This window comes from Amblyraja radiata, chromosome 8 (assembly GCF_010909765.2).
Source record: "Amblyraja radiata isolate CabotCenter1 chromosome 8, sAmbRad1.1.pri, whole genome shotgun sequence".
NCBI classification, from domain to species: Eukaryota; Metazoa; Chordata; class Chondrichthyes; order Rajiformes; family Rajidae; genus Amblyraja; species Amblyraja radiata.
Window position 1 is genome coordinate 8,220,448 of NC_045963.1, and position 12,475 is coordinate 8,232,922.

At 42.2% G+C, this 12,475-nt stretch overlaps 1 protein-coding gene across 10 annotated transcripts in view; it reads left to right on the plus strand.

The window, feature by feature from the left end:
* The window catches only part of xpo1 (exportin 1), a 71,212-nt gene extending 66,171 nt beyond the window's left edge, over window positions 1–5,041 (plus strand). For 9 of the 10 annotated variants that reach the window (XM_033025134.1, XM_033025136.1, XM_033025133.1 and 6 more), the window contains 3 exons: window positions 1,093–1,252; window positions 1,332–1,428; window positions 3,948–5,041. In XM_033025134.1, the coding sequence (XP_032881025.1) occupies window positions 1,093–1,252; window positions 1,332–1,428; window positions 3,948–4,094 (404 nt within the window). In that variant the 3' untranslated portion in view covers window positions 4,095–5,041. The remainder of the gene's footprint in view (window positions 1–1,092; window positions 1,253–1,331; window positions 1,429–3,947) is intronic. The other variant, XM_033025140.1, reaches the window with a different exon arrangement.
* Window positions 5,042–12,475: the final 7,434 nt, after the last annotated feature.

Genomic DNA, 12,475 nt, shown 5'->3' on the forward strand with positions numbered 1-12,475 from the left:
GTACCTTCCTCTGCAACCGCAGAAGATGCAACACCTGTCGCTATACCTCCTCCCTCGACTCTGTCCAGGGACCCCGATAGTCCTTTCAGGTTAGGCAGAAGTTTACTTGCACCTCCTCCAACCTCATCTACTGTATCCATTGTTCAATATGTGGACTCTTGTACATCGGCGAGACCAAACGCAGACTGGACGATCGTTTCGCGGAACACCTTCCCTCGGCCCGCCTGAACCAACCTGATCTCATGGTTGCTGGACACTTTAATTCTCCTTCCCATTGCTACACAGACCTTTCTGCCCTGGGCCTCCTCTATTGTCAGAGTGAGGCCCAGCGCAAATTGGAGGAACAGCATCTCATATGTCGCTTGGCTACTTACACCCAGCAGTACGAACATTGACTTCTCTAACTTCAAATAGCCCTTGCTTTCCATCTCTCTCTATCCCCTCTCCCTTCCCAGTTCTCCCACCAGTCTTGCTGTCACCAACTACATTCCATCTCTGTCCCTCCCACTCCCCTGACATCACTCTGCAGAAGGGTGTCGAGCCGCTGCCTGGGAGTTACTCCAGCATTTTGTGTATACCAACTATTGTTTTTAATTGTTGACTGCTTAAAATTTATAACATTTAAGTCTTGTAATTTAATAGATCTATCAATTTTACCACAAATTGCTTATTGGCCATTGTGAATAAGTGAAATCTGTTTGAAAGTGCTAATATTTCTAAAGATCAATGAAGAAATATTAGTTTCAAGACTAACTGGGTTCCAGATTAATTGTCTTTGTTTTTTAACCTTGCAATATATGAAAATACACCATACAATAGACAATAGCAGTGTTTCTTTAAAATATGGTAATTTTTTCAAATGCTGTTTATTTTTATGATAACATTTGTTTGTTTGGTTGTAATAGGTTGTGATGTTTGGTGTAATAGTTAATTCCATTTCACTGCGTACTTGACATTGATGTCATGTTTGGATTATTCATAATGTATGTTACAATTTAAACAAATCATCAAGTGTGCTAAATTGAAGATTGAAGAATTTTAATGCTTTTGAAGGTCTGGATAGTTATTTTTAACTCTTTAATGCTTTTTTAGGTTTGACAATGCATGCATCAATACTTGCATACATGTTTAATCTGGTGGAGGAAGGAAAAATATCAGTGCCCCTTAACCCAACAAATCCTATCACCAATCATGTATTCATTCAGGATTATGTGGCTAATCTATTGAAATCTGCTTTTCCACATCTACAAGAGTAAGTTGGTTTTAATTGTTCTAAGGAAATCTCTTTGAATCATTTACTTTGCTGCTTAAGTTTCCATTTCTTGTTACAGGGCACAAGTAAAGTTATTTGTAACTGGGCTTTTCAGTTTGAATCAAGACATTGCAGCTTTTAAAGAACATCTGAGAGATTTCCTTGTCCAAATCAAGGTAACACAGTTCTAGTTTTTGTCAGATTTCAAATGTCTCAAGACCTCAGTTCTTATTGTTCTAGTGAAGCCAGTCTTCACTTACCAACAATTATAAAAGCAAGATAAATCAAATATTGCCATGTAAACTGATGTTATTGAGGTGATTATTTTGCAGTTAATGGTCTTGTTGTCCATAATCAGCTAAACGGCCTCATTTCAGTCACAACTCGTTAGCAAGATATTTATCAGTCTAATGGAAACTACACTTATTTAATCACATTCTTATATGTATGACTGACAGTTATATTGACTTGGATAGAATTGAGTGTGACTTTAGATTGTGTAGGAAGGAAATGCAGATACTGATTTACACTGAAGATAGATACAAAATGCTGGAGTAACTCAAAGCATCTCTGGGCAGAAGGAATGGGTGACGTTTCGGGTCGAGACCCTTGAGACACTTTAGATTGCTCTGTTATAGAAATCATTCTGTTTAACAGAACCAACCATTCAACCCACAATTTGCAAAATTGTCTGATTATGAAATTGGGGCTTAGCACTGATTTTAGTTTTAGGTTTGTCATAAAAATCATTCATTTTACTCTTTAAAAAAAAAAAAAAGAAAGTCGGTCAGTGAGTCCAGAAAGCCGTGTCTGTCAGTCAGTGAGTCTAGAAAGCCGTGAGTAACTCAGTGAGTCAGTGAGTGAGTCCTGAAAGCCGTGAGTGAGTGTCCAGAAAGCCGTGAGTGAGTGTCCAGAAAGCTGTGAGAGTGAGTGTCCAGAAAGCCGTGAGTGAGTGTCCAGAAAGCCGTGAGTCAGTGAGTGAGTGTCCAGAAAGCCGTGAATCAGTGAGTGAGTGTCCAGAAAGCCGTGAATCAGTGAGTGAGTGTCCAGAAAGCCGTGAATCAGTGAGTGAGTGTCCAGAAAGCTGTGAGAGTGAGTGTCCAGAAAGCCGTGAGTGAGTGTCCAGAAAGCTGTGAGAGTGAGTGTCCAGAAAGCCGTGAGTGAGTGTCCAGAAAGCCGTGAGTCAGTGAGAGTGTCCAGAAAGCCGTGAATCAGTGAGTGAGTGTCCAGAAAGCCGTGAATCAGTGAGTGAGTGTCCAGAAAGCCGTGAGTGAGTGTCCAGAAAGCTGTGAGAGTGAGTGTCCAGAAAGCCGTGAGTCAGTGAGTGAGTGTCCAGAAAGCCGTGAATCAGTGAGTGAGTGTCCAGAAAGCCGTGAGTGAGTGTCCAGAAAGCTGTGAGAGTGAGTGTCCAGAAAGCCGTGAGTCAGTGAGTGAGTGTCCAGAAAGCCGTGAATCAGTGAGTGTGTCCAGAAAGCCGTGAATGAGTGTCCAGAAAGCCGTGAGTCAGTGAGTGAGTCCAGAAAGCCGTGAATCAGTGAGTGTGTCCAGAAAGCCGTGAATCAGTGAGTGAGTGTCCAGAAAGCCGTGAATCAGTGAGTGAGTGTCCAGAAAGCCGTGAATCAGTGAGTGAGTGTCCAGAAAGCTGTGAGAGTGAGTGTCCAGAAAGCCGTGAGTGAGTGTCCAGAAAGCCGTGAGTCAGTGAGTGAGTGTCCAGAAAGCCGTGAATCAGTGAGTGAGTGTCCAGAAAGCCGTGAATCAGTGAGTGAGTGTCCAGAAAGCCGTGAATCAGTGAGTGAGTGTCCAGAAAGCCGTGAGTGAGTGTCCAGAAAGCTGTGAGAGTGAGTGTCCAGAAAGCCATGAGTCAGTGAGTCCAGAAAGCCGTGAGTGAGTGTCCAGAAAGCCATGAATCAGTGAGTGAGTGTCCAGAAAGCCGTGAATCAGTGAGTGTGTCCAGAAAGCCGTGAATGAGTGTCCAGAAAGCCGTGAATCAGTGAGTGAGTGTCCAGAAAGCTGTGAGTGAGTGTCCAGAAAGCTGTGAGTGAGTGTCCAGAAAGCCGTGAGTCCTGAAAGCCGTGAGTCAGTGAGTGAGTGTCCAGAAAGCAGTGAGTGGTTGCATTGGGGGAACCAGGCAGGGACCCAACGGGTCCCACTTGGTCTAGTCCTCGATAAAGGTTTGCTAATTTGAATTAAAATCAGTATTTAATACCTGCATTTAATTGCTATGGATCTAAACCATTCCTCAACTCTTAATATCAAATTGTCAGGGTGCAGCATGGATGTTGGGGAAAAAAGAATGATAGGTAGAATGGAGGGAAAGCAGAGTTCATGTTGTGGTAAAGGCTAGTGACTTGTCACTATCTTTTTTCTGTGAAGGCATCGCAATTCTTGTGCCAAAATATCCGCTCTTTTGTGGATTTCCCACTTGTTCATCATGGGAAACGGTGGAAATATGCAAAAGCTGAGATTCACTTGGTGTCTGAGAACTGGCAGTACATTGTACAATGTGGTGTCCTGAAGCGATAATGCTTTGAGGCCTAGATGAATGAAATAAGGTAGTAATTTGGTGTTATTGCAAGTAAGGGCAAAAGGGTGTTTATGACTGTCCAATATGGCAGTGTGAAAATGTCCCAGTTAAATGTGGAAGGCAATTTAATCAAAACGTGGTTATTTTAAACACATTTTTTTTTCCTTGCAGGAGTTTGCTGGAGAAGATAGTGCTGATTTGTTCTTAGAAGAAAGAGAAGCTGCTTTACGCCAGGCACAAGAAGAAAAACATAAACTTCAAATGTCTGTTCCTGGTATTCTTAATCCACATGAAATCCCTGAGGAAATGTATGATTGAGATAAGGAGTAAACCAAGTTGTGCTGTTTCTTCTGTTCAGCCTTCATTAATGTAGCTTTGCAGAAGATAATGCACAAGTGTCTTGACCAAAAATGATGCCAATATATGTATATTAAATCCTTTGTCACCTGATAGCTCTTTTTACTTAGTATGCGATTTGTATGGAAGTTTTTTCTTGTGTAATATCTTTCCATTGTTATAAATTCAAAGTTTTGTCATCTTTGTTTAGATTTGCATGCAGTTGTATGAATCAAATCACTTTTGAAAGATCAGTTGTGTCCCATTTTATGGTTTGGGAGTGGAGGAAAGAGCTGAGGGCATTGCTGTGCCTCTGCTTGCAAAGTGTACAGGAGAGATAGGAATTATTTTCAGTAATTGATGACCATTCTCTTAAATTGGGTGTGTGTTACTTTGTTGTAGCATAGCCTTTATGCAACCTAGGAATGAAAGTGATTGGGTGGGGTGGGGGTGGGGATATTCAAAACATAGTGTCAGGCATGTCCAAGTGCTGCTTTTCAATTGTATCTATGGGTAGTTGGAAGAAATGGTAATGCTTGACTGAATTAATGCAATTCTAGCCTGATAGGTTTGCGGCAAGATCATGTGCACATCATCCCAGTGTAAAGCATCTTGAATGACTTGGGAACACAGTACACTTGGTTATTTTTTATGAATTTTTTTTGTCTATGTATGTGCTGTCGCTTTGTCGACAACAGCTTTTTGTTTTCCTCAATGAGGAGTGTTGCTCATTTGTTGAGCCTTCATTAATTCTAAGTGAAAGTAGTTAAATATTTATCGAGTTGGCATAGGCTGCATCTTTATAAACAGCTCATGAAAATACTGATGGCTTTTGAGATGACTTGTACTAATTTACGTTGTTTACCATGCTGTAGTGCTTCAAGAACACTACTTAAGAGCAAAATAAATTTGGTTTACATTTAAATCTGTCTTTTGCTAGTGATTCTTTCTTCGTTTTTGTTCTTAAATTTGAATTTTAAAAAAATTATGTAGGTGACTGGACAGTTTTGAAAAAGTCATGCGATTCGAAGGTTTTACCAGTATTTAATCACTGAACATTTAGCCACATTTGTTGCCTGTTTAATGCATATTTTCTCTGGATAAAATTGTAACTTGAATTTATTGGATATTTTATTACTGCTGTAATATCTCAATGCATTCTAAAATAAATTGGTTCATTCACATCCAGGCTATGCTGCTGATCGGTTGGGGACGCTGCGAGTCGGCTGCCCTGCCAGCAGCGTATTCGTTATTTCGATTTTTTTGGTTTGTGTAACTGTTTTGTTTTGGGTGTTTCTCTGTGTGTCTTGTGTGGGGGGAGGGGGAAACCTTTCCTCAGTCACCCTCGACGGAGAGACGACTTTTTCCATGTCGCTTCTCCTCCCCTCTCGCAGTCTAACAGCATGGATTGGAGCGGCCTTTCCCAGAGTCTGGCCCAGAGCTTCAGCAACAGGCGCAGCGTGGACTTTTCCATTGCGGTGTGGGGGCGAACCCTTGCCGGGGGTCGCCAGAAAGGAGTGCTCCGATCACTGATCTGGTGACTTTGGCATCATGGGGCTGTGGTTTGCAGAGCTTCTGGCTGCAGGCTTACCATCGATCCCTTGCCAGAGAAGAGCTCCGACCGCCGGCCTGAGGTCTACAACATCCTGGAGCCGCGGTCTCCGGTAGGAAAGTGCCGATTCGGTCGCTCCAAGCCGTGGTGTGTGTGTTTGATCTTCCTGACGTCGGAGTTTGGATCATCCCGACGAGAGGGCCTGTGCATCCGGCCGGCCGTAGCGGTAACGACGGAGGGTTTACGGCCCCAACCACGGATGAACAGTGAAGAATGCTGAATGATGTTTGTCTTAAATTCTATTTTATGTATTGTGTTTTTTTAAAGTGTATCGCTGCTGGCAAATTCATTTCATTGCACCTTCGGGAGCATGTGACGAATACATTTTACTATGACTTTGACTTTGATCATGCTCCTCAATAGCTTTCTCGCATCTTCGAACTTGTTATTAGCCCATTCTAGTTTGTTGTGCCTCATTATTGAGCTCATGCTTAAGTGCAAATAAAGTGTTCACTTGCATTTCTACTTTCTGAATATTAAATACCCTCTGAGAAAAGTTTCATAATGTATGAAGATTTATTAACTTTTATAGCCCCTATTTTTAAACACCCCACCACAAATCTGTCTATCATATTTCTTAATAACATAATCCTTGCTAAATCATATTTTATAGTGTAAGAAACCATAGTTTGTGCTATCTTTGCTTATAGTTGTATCTTGGTTCTTGTACATTCCCTGGAAAACCGTTTGAGCTTTGTTCTACGTTTCCATAATCACTATTCTAATTAACAACACCAAAGATCTTACTAAGTTTTTATCCGCATTTAAAATGACTTTACTTTTTGGTTCTGTTCTTCCCCCACCCTCCGAAATAACCTCCCAGTGTTTTACTCCCTTTACCTTTTCTTACCCATTTAAATTGGTCATTGGAACACAGGAAAATTACAAGCAGCAGGCGTGGGAGCAGATTGCTGGAGCTGCAGGTTGGAGATCAGTTATGTGTTTTTAATTTTCCAAAATTCCCCTGGATTCAGGGAAGGTTCCATTAGGTTTTAAAATGGCAAATGTAGCTCCTTTGTTCAAAATGGAGGGAATATGGGAAGAGAAAGCAGGAAATTATCGACCTGCTGGGAAGTATTAGAAATTACAAAATACCGTTTCCTTAACTATACAATGAAGCTTGAAGATCAGCGCCTTCCATCTGGAATTCCAAAACTTCAGGTAACTCACTTTTTCTATTTGTATAAGAACTGACCATTTTTACTGTAAGTCATCCATTTGTGATACTGGCTCAGATTTTCTCTCTCCACGAACACTACCTGACTTGTGGAACGTGTGCAAAAAGCACATAATTTGCAGCATTTAGCGCTCCATTATTTATATTGTCACTCCTTCATTGCCCTGCGTTGACTGATCAATTTCAATTTGTTCCCCATAGCAACCATGGTCTTGCTCTTTCAGATAATCTATTTTGTCCCATCCATTCTCCTCCAGCCACACCTCTGCAATTTAAAATTGATTTGTTTTTCTCTTTTCCAGTTGTAATAAAGGATCTTCAACCTGAAACATTAACCCTTTTCCTCCATACAGATGCAGACTAACATAAATGTTCATACTTTTACAGCGTGGAAACCAAAGATCCTATAGCAAGCAAGATAGGTCACTCGACGAAAAACACGTAGTACGGTCATGGGCAGATTCATGGGTAATTTTTGGCCCCATTTCCGTCTCCGCACCAAAGATCCCATAGCGGAGCAAAGATACAAGTGCGGAGACGGAAGCCGGTTACGGAAACATCCTCGTAAAAATAAAAGTGGTAAAAATCTTCTAATTTTCAGAATTATAATTTATTAACACAAACTATTCCCCCGCAACATTGATTACACTGAGTCAGGTCGAGTTACTGAAATGGATGGAAAAAAGGCCCACGTTACGCTCCGTGCGTACTACACATCAGCCCATTGCATTTAGCAGGAGTGGTCTATCTTGGTGGAAACAGTCAACAAGTTCCATCTACACCAGTCCCACCTGCCTGCATTTGGCCCTCTAAACCTGTCCTATCCATGTACCTGTAAATGTTTCTTAAATGTTGTAATAGTACCTGCCTCAACTCCCTCCTCCAGCAACTTGTTCCATACACCTACCATCCTTTTCATGAAATGTTATACCCTCGGGTTCCTATTAAAATCTTTTCCCTCTCAGCTGCTAGAGGAGGTAGTTAAGGAAGGTACTATTGCAACGTTTCAGAAACATTTAGACAAGTATGTGTCTTGGAGGGATGTGGGCCAAATGCAGGCAGGTGGGAGTCATGTAGATGGGACATGATGGCACGTTGGGCTGAAGGTCCTCTTTCCACACTAAGACTGCTCAACTTTGTTTTCTGAAGTCGTTTGTATGCTTTGCTGTAGCTTGAATGTGATGCAGATTAAATTCCCTACTCATGTATTTTTTTGTATTCATAATAAGATAGGCTCTATATAATTTTTTTTAATGGAAAAATGTCTAATAATATTGTGTCCATTTTTCTAAAAAAATACCAGTCAATGGCTTTTTTGATAATACTTAAAATAAAGAAACATTGTTGCTCATCCCCATTTTGCTACTATTCCTTTAAGAAGGGAAGTAGAGATAATCCAAGAATGTGTACTATTAACCTTGTGTTAATAGTAGAAGCTGTTGGAGAAGATTCTTCCAGATATGGGTTACTTGCATTTGGAAGAGAGTTGACGCATTAGGACAATGTGCATGGCTTTGTCAATAGCAGGTCATGTTTTCTGAACTTAATTGACATTTTTTAGGAGACATTGAGTATAATGATCAAGAAGTCATGCTGCAGCTTCATATGACTGGTTAGGCCATGTTTGGAGTATTTTGTGCAGAACTGGATACTGCATTACAAATGGGATGTGGAGGTTTTGAATTGGGTGGAAAAGAGTGGAATGCTATCTGGATTTGTACAAGGCCCTAGTGAGACCACACCTGGAGTATTGTGTGCAGTTTTGGTCTCCAAATTTGAGGAAGGACATAGAGACATAGAAAATAGGTGCAGGACTAGGCCATTCGGCCCTTCGAGCCTGCACTGCCATTCAATATGATCATGGCTGATCATCCAACTGAGTATCCCGTACCTGCTTTCTCTCCATACCCCCTGATCCCCTTAGCCTCAAGGGCCACATCTAACTCCCTCTTCAATATAGCCAATGAACTGGCCTCAACTACCTTCTGTGACACCCTGGTCTCGTTGCATCTCCCCTTTTCCTAATCGGCCACCATTCAGATAATAGTCTACTTTCCTGTTTTTGCCACCAAAGTGGATAACCACACATTTATCCACATCATATTGCATCTGCCATGCATTTGCCCACTCACCCAACCTATCCAAGTCACCTTGCAGCCTCCTAGCATCCTCCTCACAGGTAACACTGCCCCCCAGCTTCGTGTCATCGGCAAACTTGGAGATGCTGCATTCAATTCCCTCGTCCAAATCATTAATATATATTGTAAATAGCTGGGGTCCCAGCACCGAGCCTTGCGGTACCCCACTAGTCATTGCCTGCCATTCTGAAAAGGACCCGTTTACTCCTACTCTTTGCTTCCTGTCTGCCAGCCAGTTCTCTATCCACATCAATACTGAATCCCCAATACCGTGTGCTTTAAGTTTGCATACTAATCTCTTATGTGGGACCTTGTCGAAAGCCTTCTGAAAGTCCAGATATAACAGATCCACTGGTTCTCCCTTATCCACTCTACTCGTTACATCCTCGGAAAATTCTATAAGATTCGACAGACATGATTTACCTTTCATAAATCCATGCTGACTTTGTCCAATGATTTCACCACTTTCCAAATGTGCTGCTATCCCATCTTTAATAACTGACTCAAGCAGTTTCCCCACTACTGATGTTAGACTAACGGGTCTGTAATTCCCCATTTTCTCTCTCCCTCCCTTTTTAAAAAGTGGGATTACATTAGCTACCCTCCAATCCTCAGGAACTACTCCAGAATCTAAAGAGTTTTGAAAGATTATCACTAATGCATCCACTATTTCTGGGGCTACTTCCTTAAGTACTCTGGGATGCAGCCTATCTGGCCCTGGGGATTTATTGGCCTTTAATCCATTCAATTTACCTAACACCACTTCCCGGCTAACCTGGATTTCACTCAGTTCCTCCATCGCATTTGACCCCCAGTCCCCTGCTATTTCCGGCAGATTATTTATGTCTTTCCTAGTGAAGACAGAACCAAAGTAGTTAGTCAATTGGTCTGCCATGTCCTTGTTCCCCATGATCAATTCACCTGTTTCTGAATGCAAGGGACCTACATTTGTTTTGACTAATCATTTTCTCTTGACATATCTATAAAAACTTTTGCAGTTCTTATGTTCTTTATGTTCCCTGCCAGTTTTCTTTCATAATCTATTCATTAATCTAGTTCATCCATGCAGTCTTTAAATGCCTTCCATTGCCTTTCGTCAACCCTTTAAGAATCAATTGCCGGTCTATCTTGGCCAATTCACGTCTCATACCCTCAAAGTTACCTTTCTTTAAGTTCAGAACCCTTGTTTCTGAATTAATTATGCCACTCTCCATCCTAATGAAGAACTCAACCATATCATGGTCACTCTTGCCCAAGGGTCCACGCACAACAGGACTGCTAACTAACCCTTCATCATTACTCAATACCCAGTCTAGAATAGCCTGCTCTCTCGTTGGTTCCTCTACATGTTGGTTTACATGTATACATTCTTGCTTTTGGGGGAGTGCAGCGTAGGTTCACAAGGTTAATTTCCGGGATGGCGGGACTGGGCTTGTATACTCTGGAGTTTAGAAGGATGAGAGGAGATCTTATTGAAACATAAGATTATTAAGGGTTTGGACACGCTTGAGGCAGGAAACATGTTCCCGATGTTTGGGGAGTCCAGAACCAGGGACCACAGTATAAGAATATAGAACGAAGATGAGGAAAGACTTTTTCACAGAGAGTTGTGAGTCTGTGGAATTCTCTGCCTCAGAGGGCGGTGGAGGCCGGTTCTCTGGATACTTTGAAGAGAGAGCTAGATAGGGCTCTTAAAGATAGCGGAGTCAGGGGATATGGGGAGAAGGCAGGAACGGGGTACTGATTGTGGATGATCAGCCATGATCACTTTGAATGGCGGTGCTGGCTCAAATGGCCTACCCATGCACCTATTGTCTATTGGATTATAGGGCATTATCTACATGGAGGTTGGCCAAACATTGATTGTTTTGTCTGGTGTTGGAGGCCGAGGGAAGATCTAATAGAAGTGTATAAAAATATGAGACGCCTAACAAGGTAAACGGTGACATTTCTACCTTAAGAAAAAAAGTTCTAAGACTAGTGAGCATAGCTTTAATGTGAGAGGGGCTACGTTTAAAGGAGATGAGCAAAGAAAGTTGTGGATATCTTGGAAAATGTTGCTGAGGTGATGAAGGCAGATACAACAGTGGCATTTAAGGTAGGTAGGCAAATTAATATGCAGTGATGGAGGGTTGGTTGTTGGTCACATGTTGGCAGAGGAAATTAGTTTAACTTGGCAGCATGTTTTAGCATGGACATTCTGGCCTTAAGGGCGTATTTTCTGTGTGGTACTGTTTTATGTTCTTCATTCAAAATTACAAACAAGAGCAAAATGTCCCTAGTTATGTAATGGAATTTCAGTAGTAAGTACAAGATGAGCCTCATCCAAATTGAGACTAAATCCAGTGTTCAAGATAGTTTATTAATCCTAAATTTTACATTTGTGGGCTAATTAAGTAGTTGCTGTAAAATGTTACATTGTGCATGGAACCTTGGTGCATTCCGATGTTTTTAAATAATGGGAATAATTAAAAAATAACGCGTTTGTTTTTAATGAAATCTGGTCATGTATTGTAATCGACCTGCCTCCTACAGTAAGTATTTTAAACGTGACCTATTCTGTCAGGCACAATGTGTTGAGATGAACTGCAGATTCTGGTTTACACCGAAGATAGACACAAAAATGCTGGAGTAACTCAGCGGGACCGGCTGCCTTTGGAGAGAAGGAATGGGTGATGTTTTGGGCCGAGGCCCTTCTTCAGACTGACAGTCAGGGGAGAGGGACTAGCGATATGGAAGGGAAAGGTGTGAAAACGAATAGTGTGTCAAAGCAGATAATGTTCAAGGATATAATGTAGAATGGTTCATTGTCAGGAAATAGGCCGTTCCTTCCGACACATTCGCTTTAAATTTCCTGGAAGCAAAGAGAAAGATGAACCGCCGTCAGTCAAATGGAGGATAGACACAAAATGCTGGATTAACTCAGCAAGACTGGCAGCATCTCTGGAGAAAATGAATGGGTAACGTTTTTGGTCCAGACCCCCCTTCAGTCTTGAACTCTCCAGTCAGATGGAAGATGCGAGCTTGATGCCTTTTTTTCCCTCCCCCGCTCAGCACACAGAATGAAAAGGAATGGGTGACGTTTCGGGTCGAGACCCTCACTGCAGCACTCGGCGTGCTTTGCAGAGCAGCAAGGCTGCAGCGTGTAGCAACACGCGGGCGGGTGCATTCATCGGGTTGTAACCATTGTCAAAGGCGGGGTCGGGGCCAAGCGTCCGTCGCTGTGGTAACAGCACGCCAGGTCCGCGCGCGCGCGCCACCTGACAATCTTGCGGGCTGCGTGCGGTGCGCGGAGGAGGAGGCGAAGGAGAAGGAGCCGAACGCAGACGGAAACAGCCGAAGCCCGTCCGGACGATTTCTCCAAATCAAAATGGCGCGGAGGCTCGAGGTAGACGTTGTGGTTCTGATCGGTTAATTTGCATTGAGATTTTTTTCC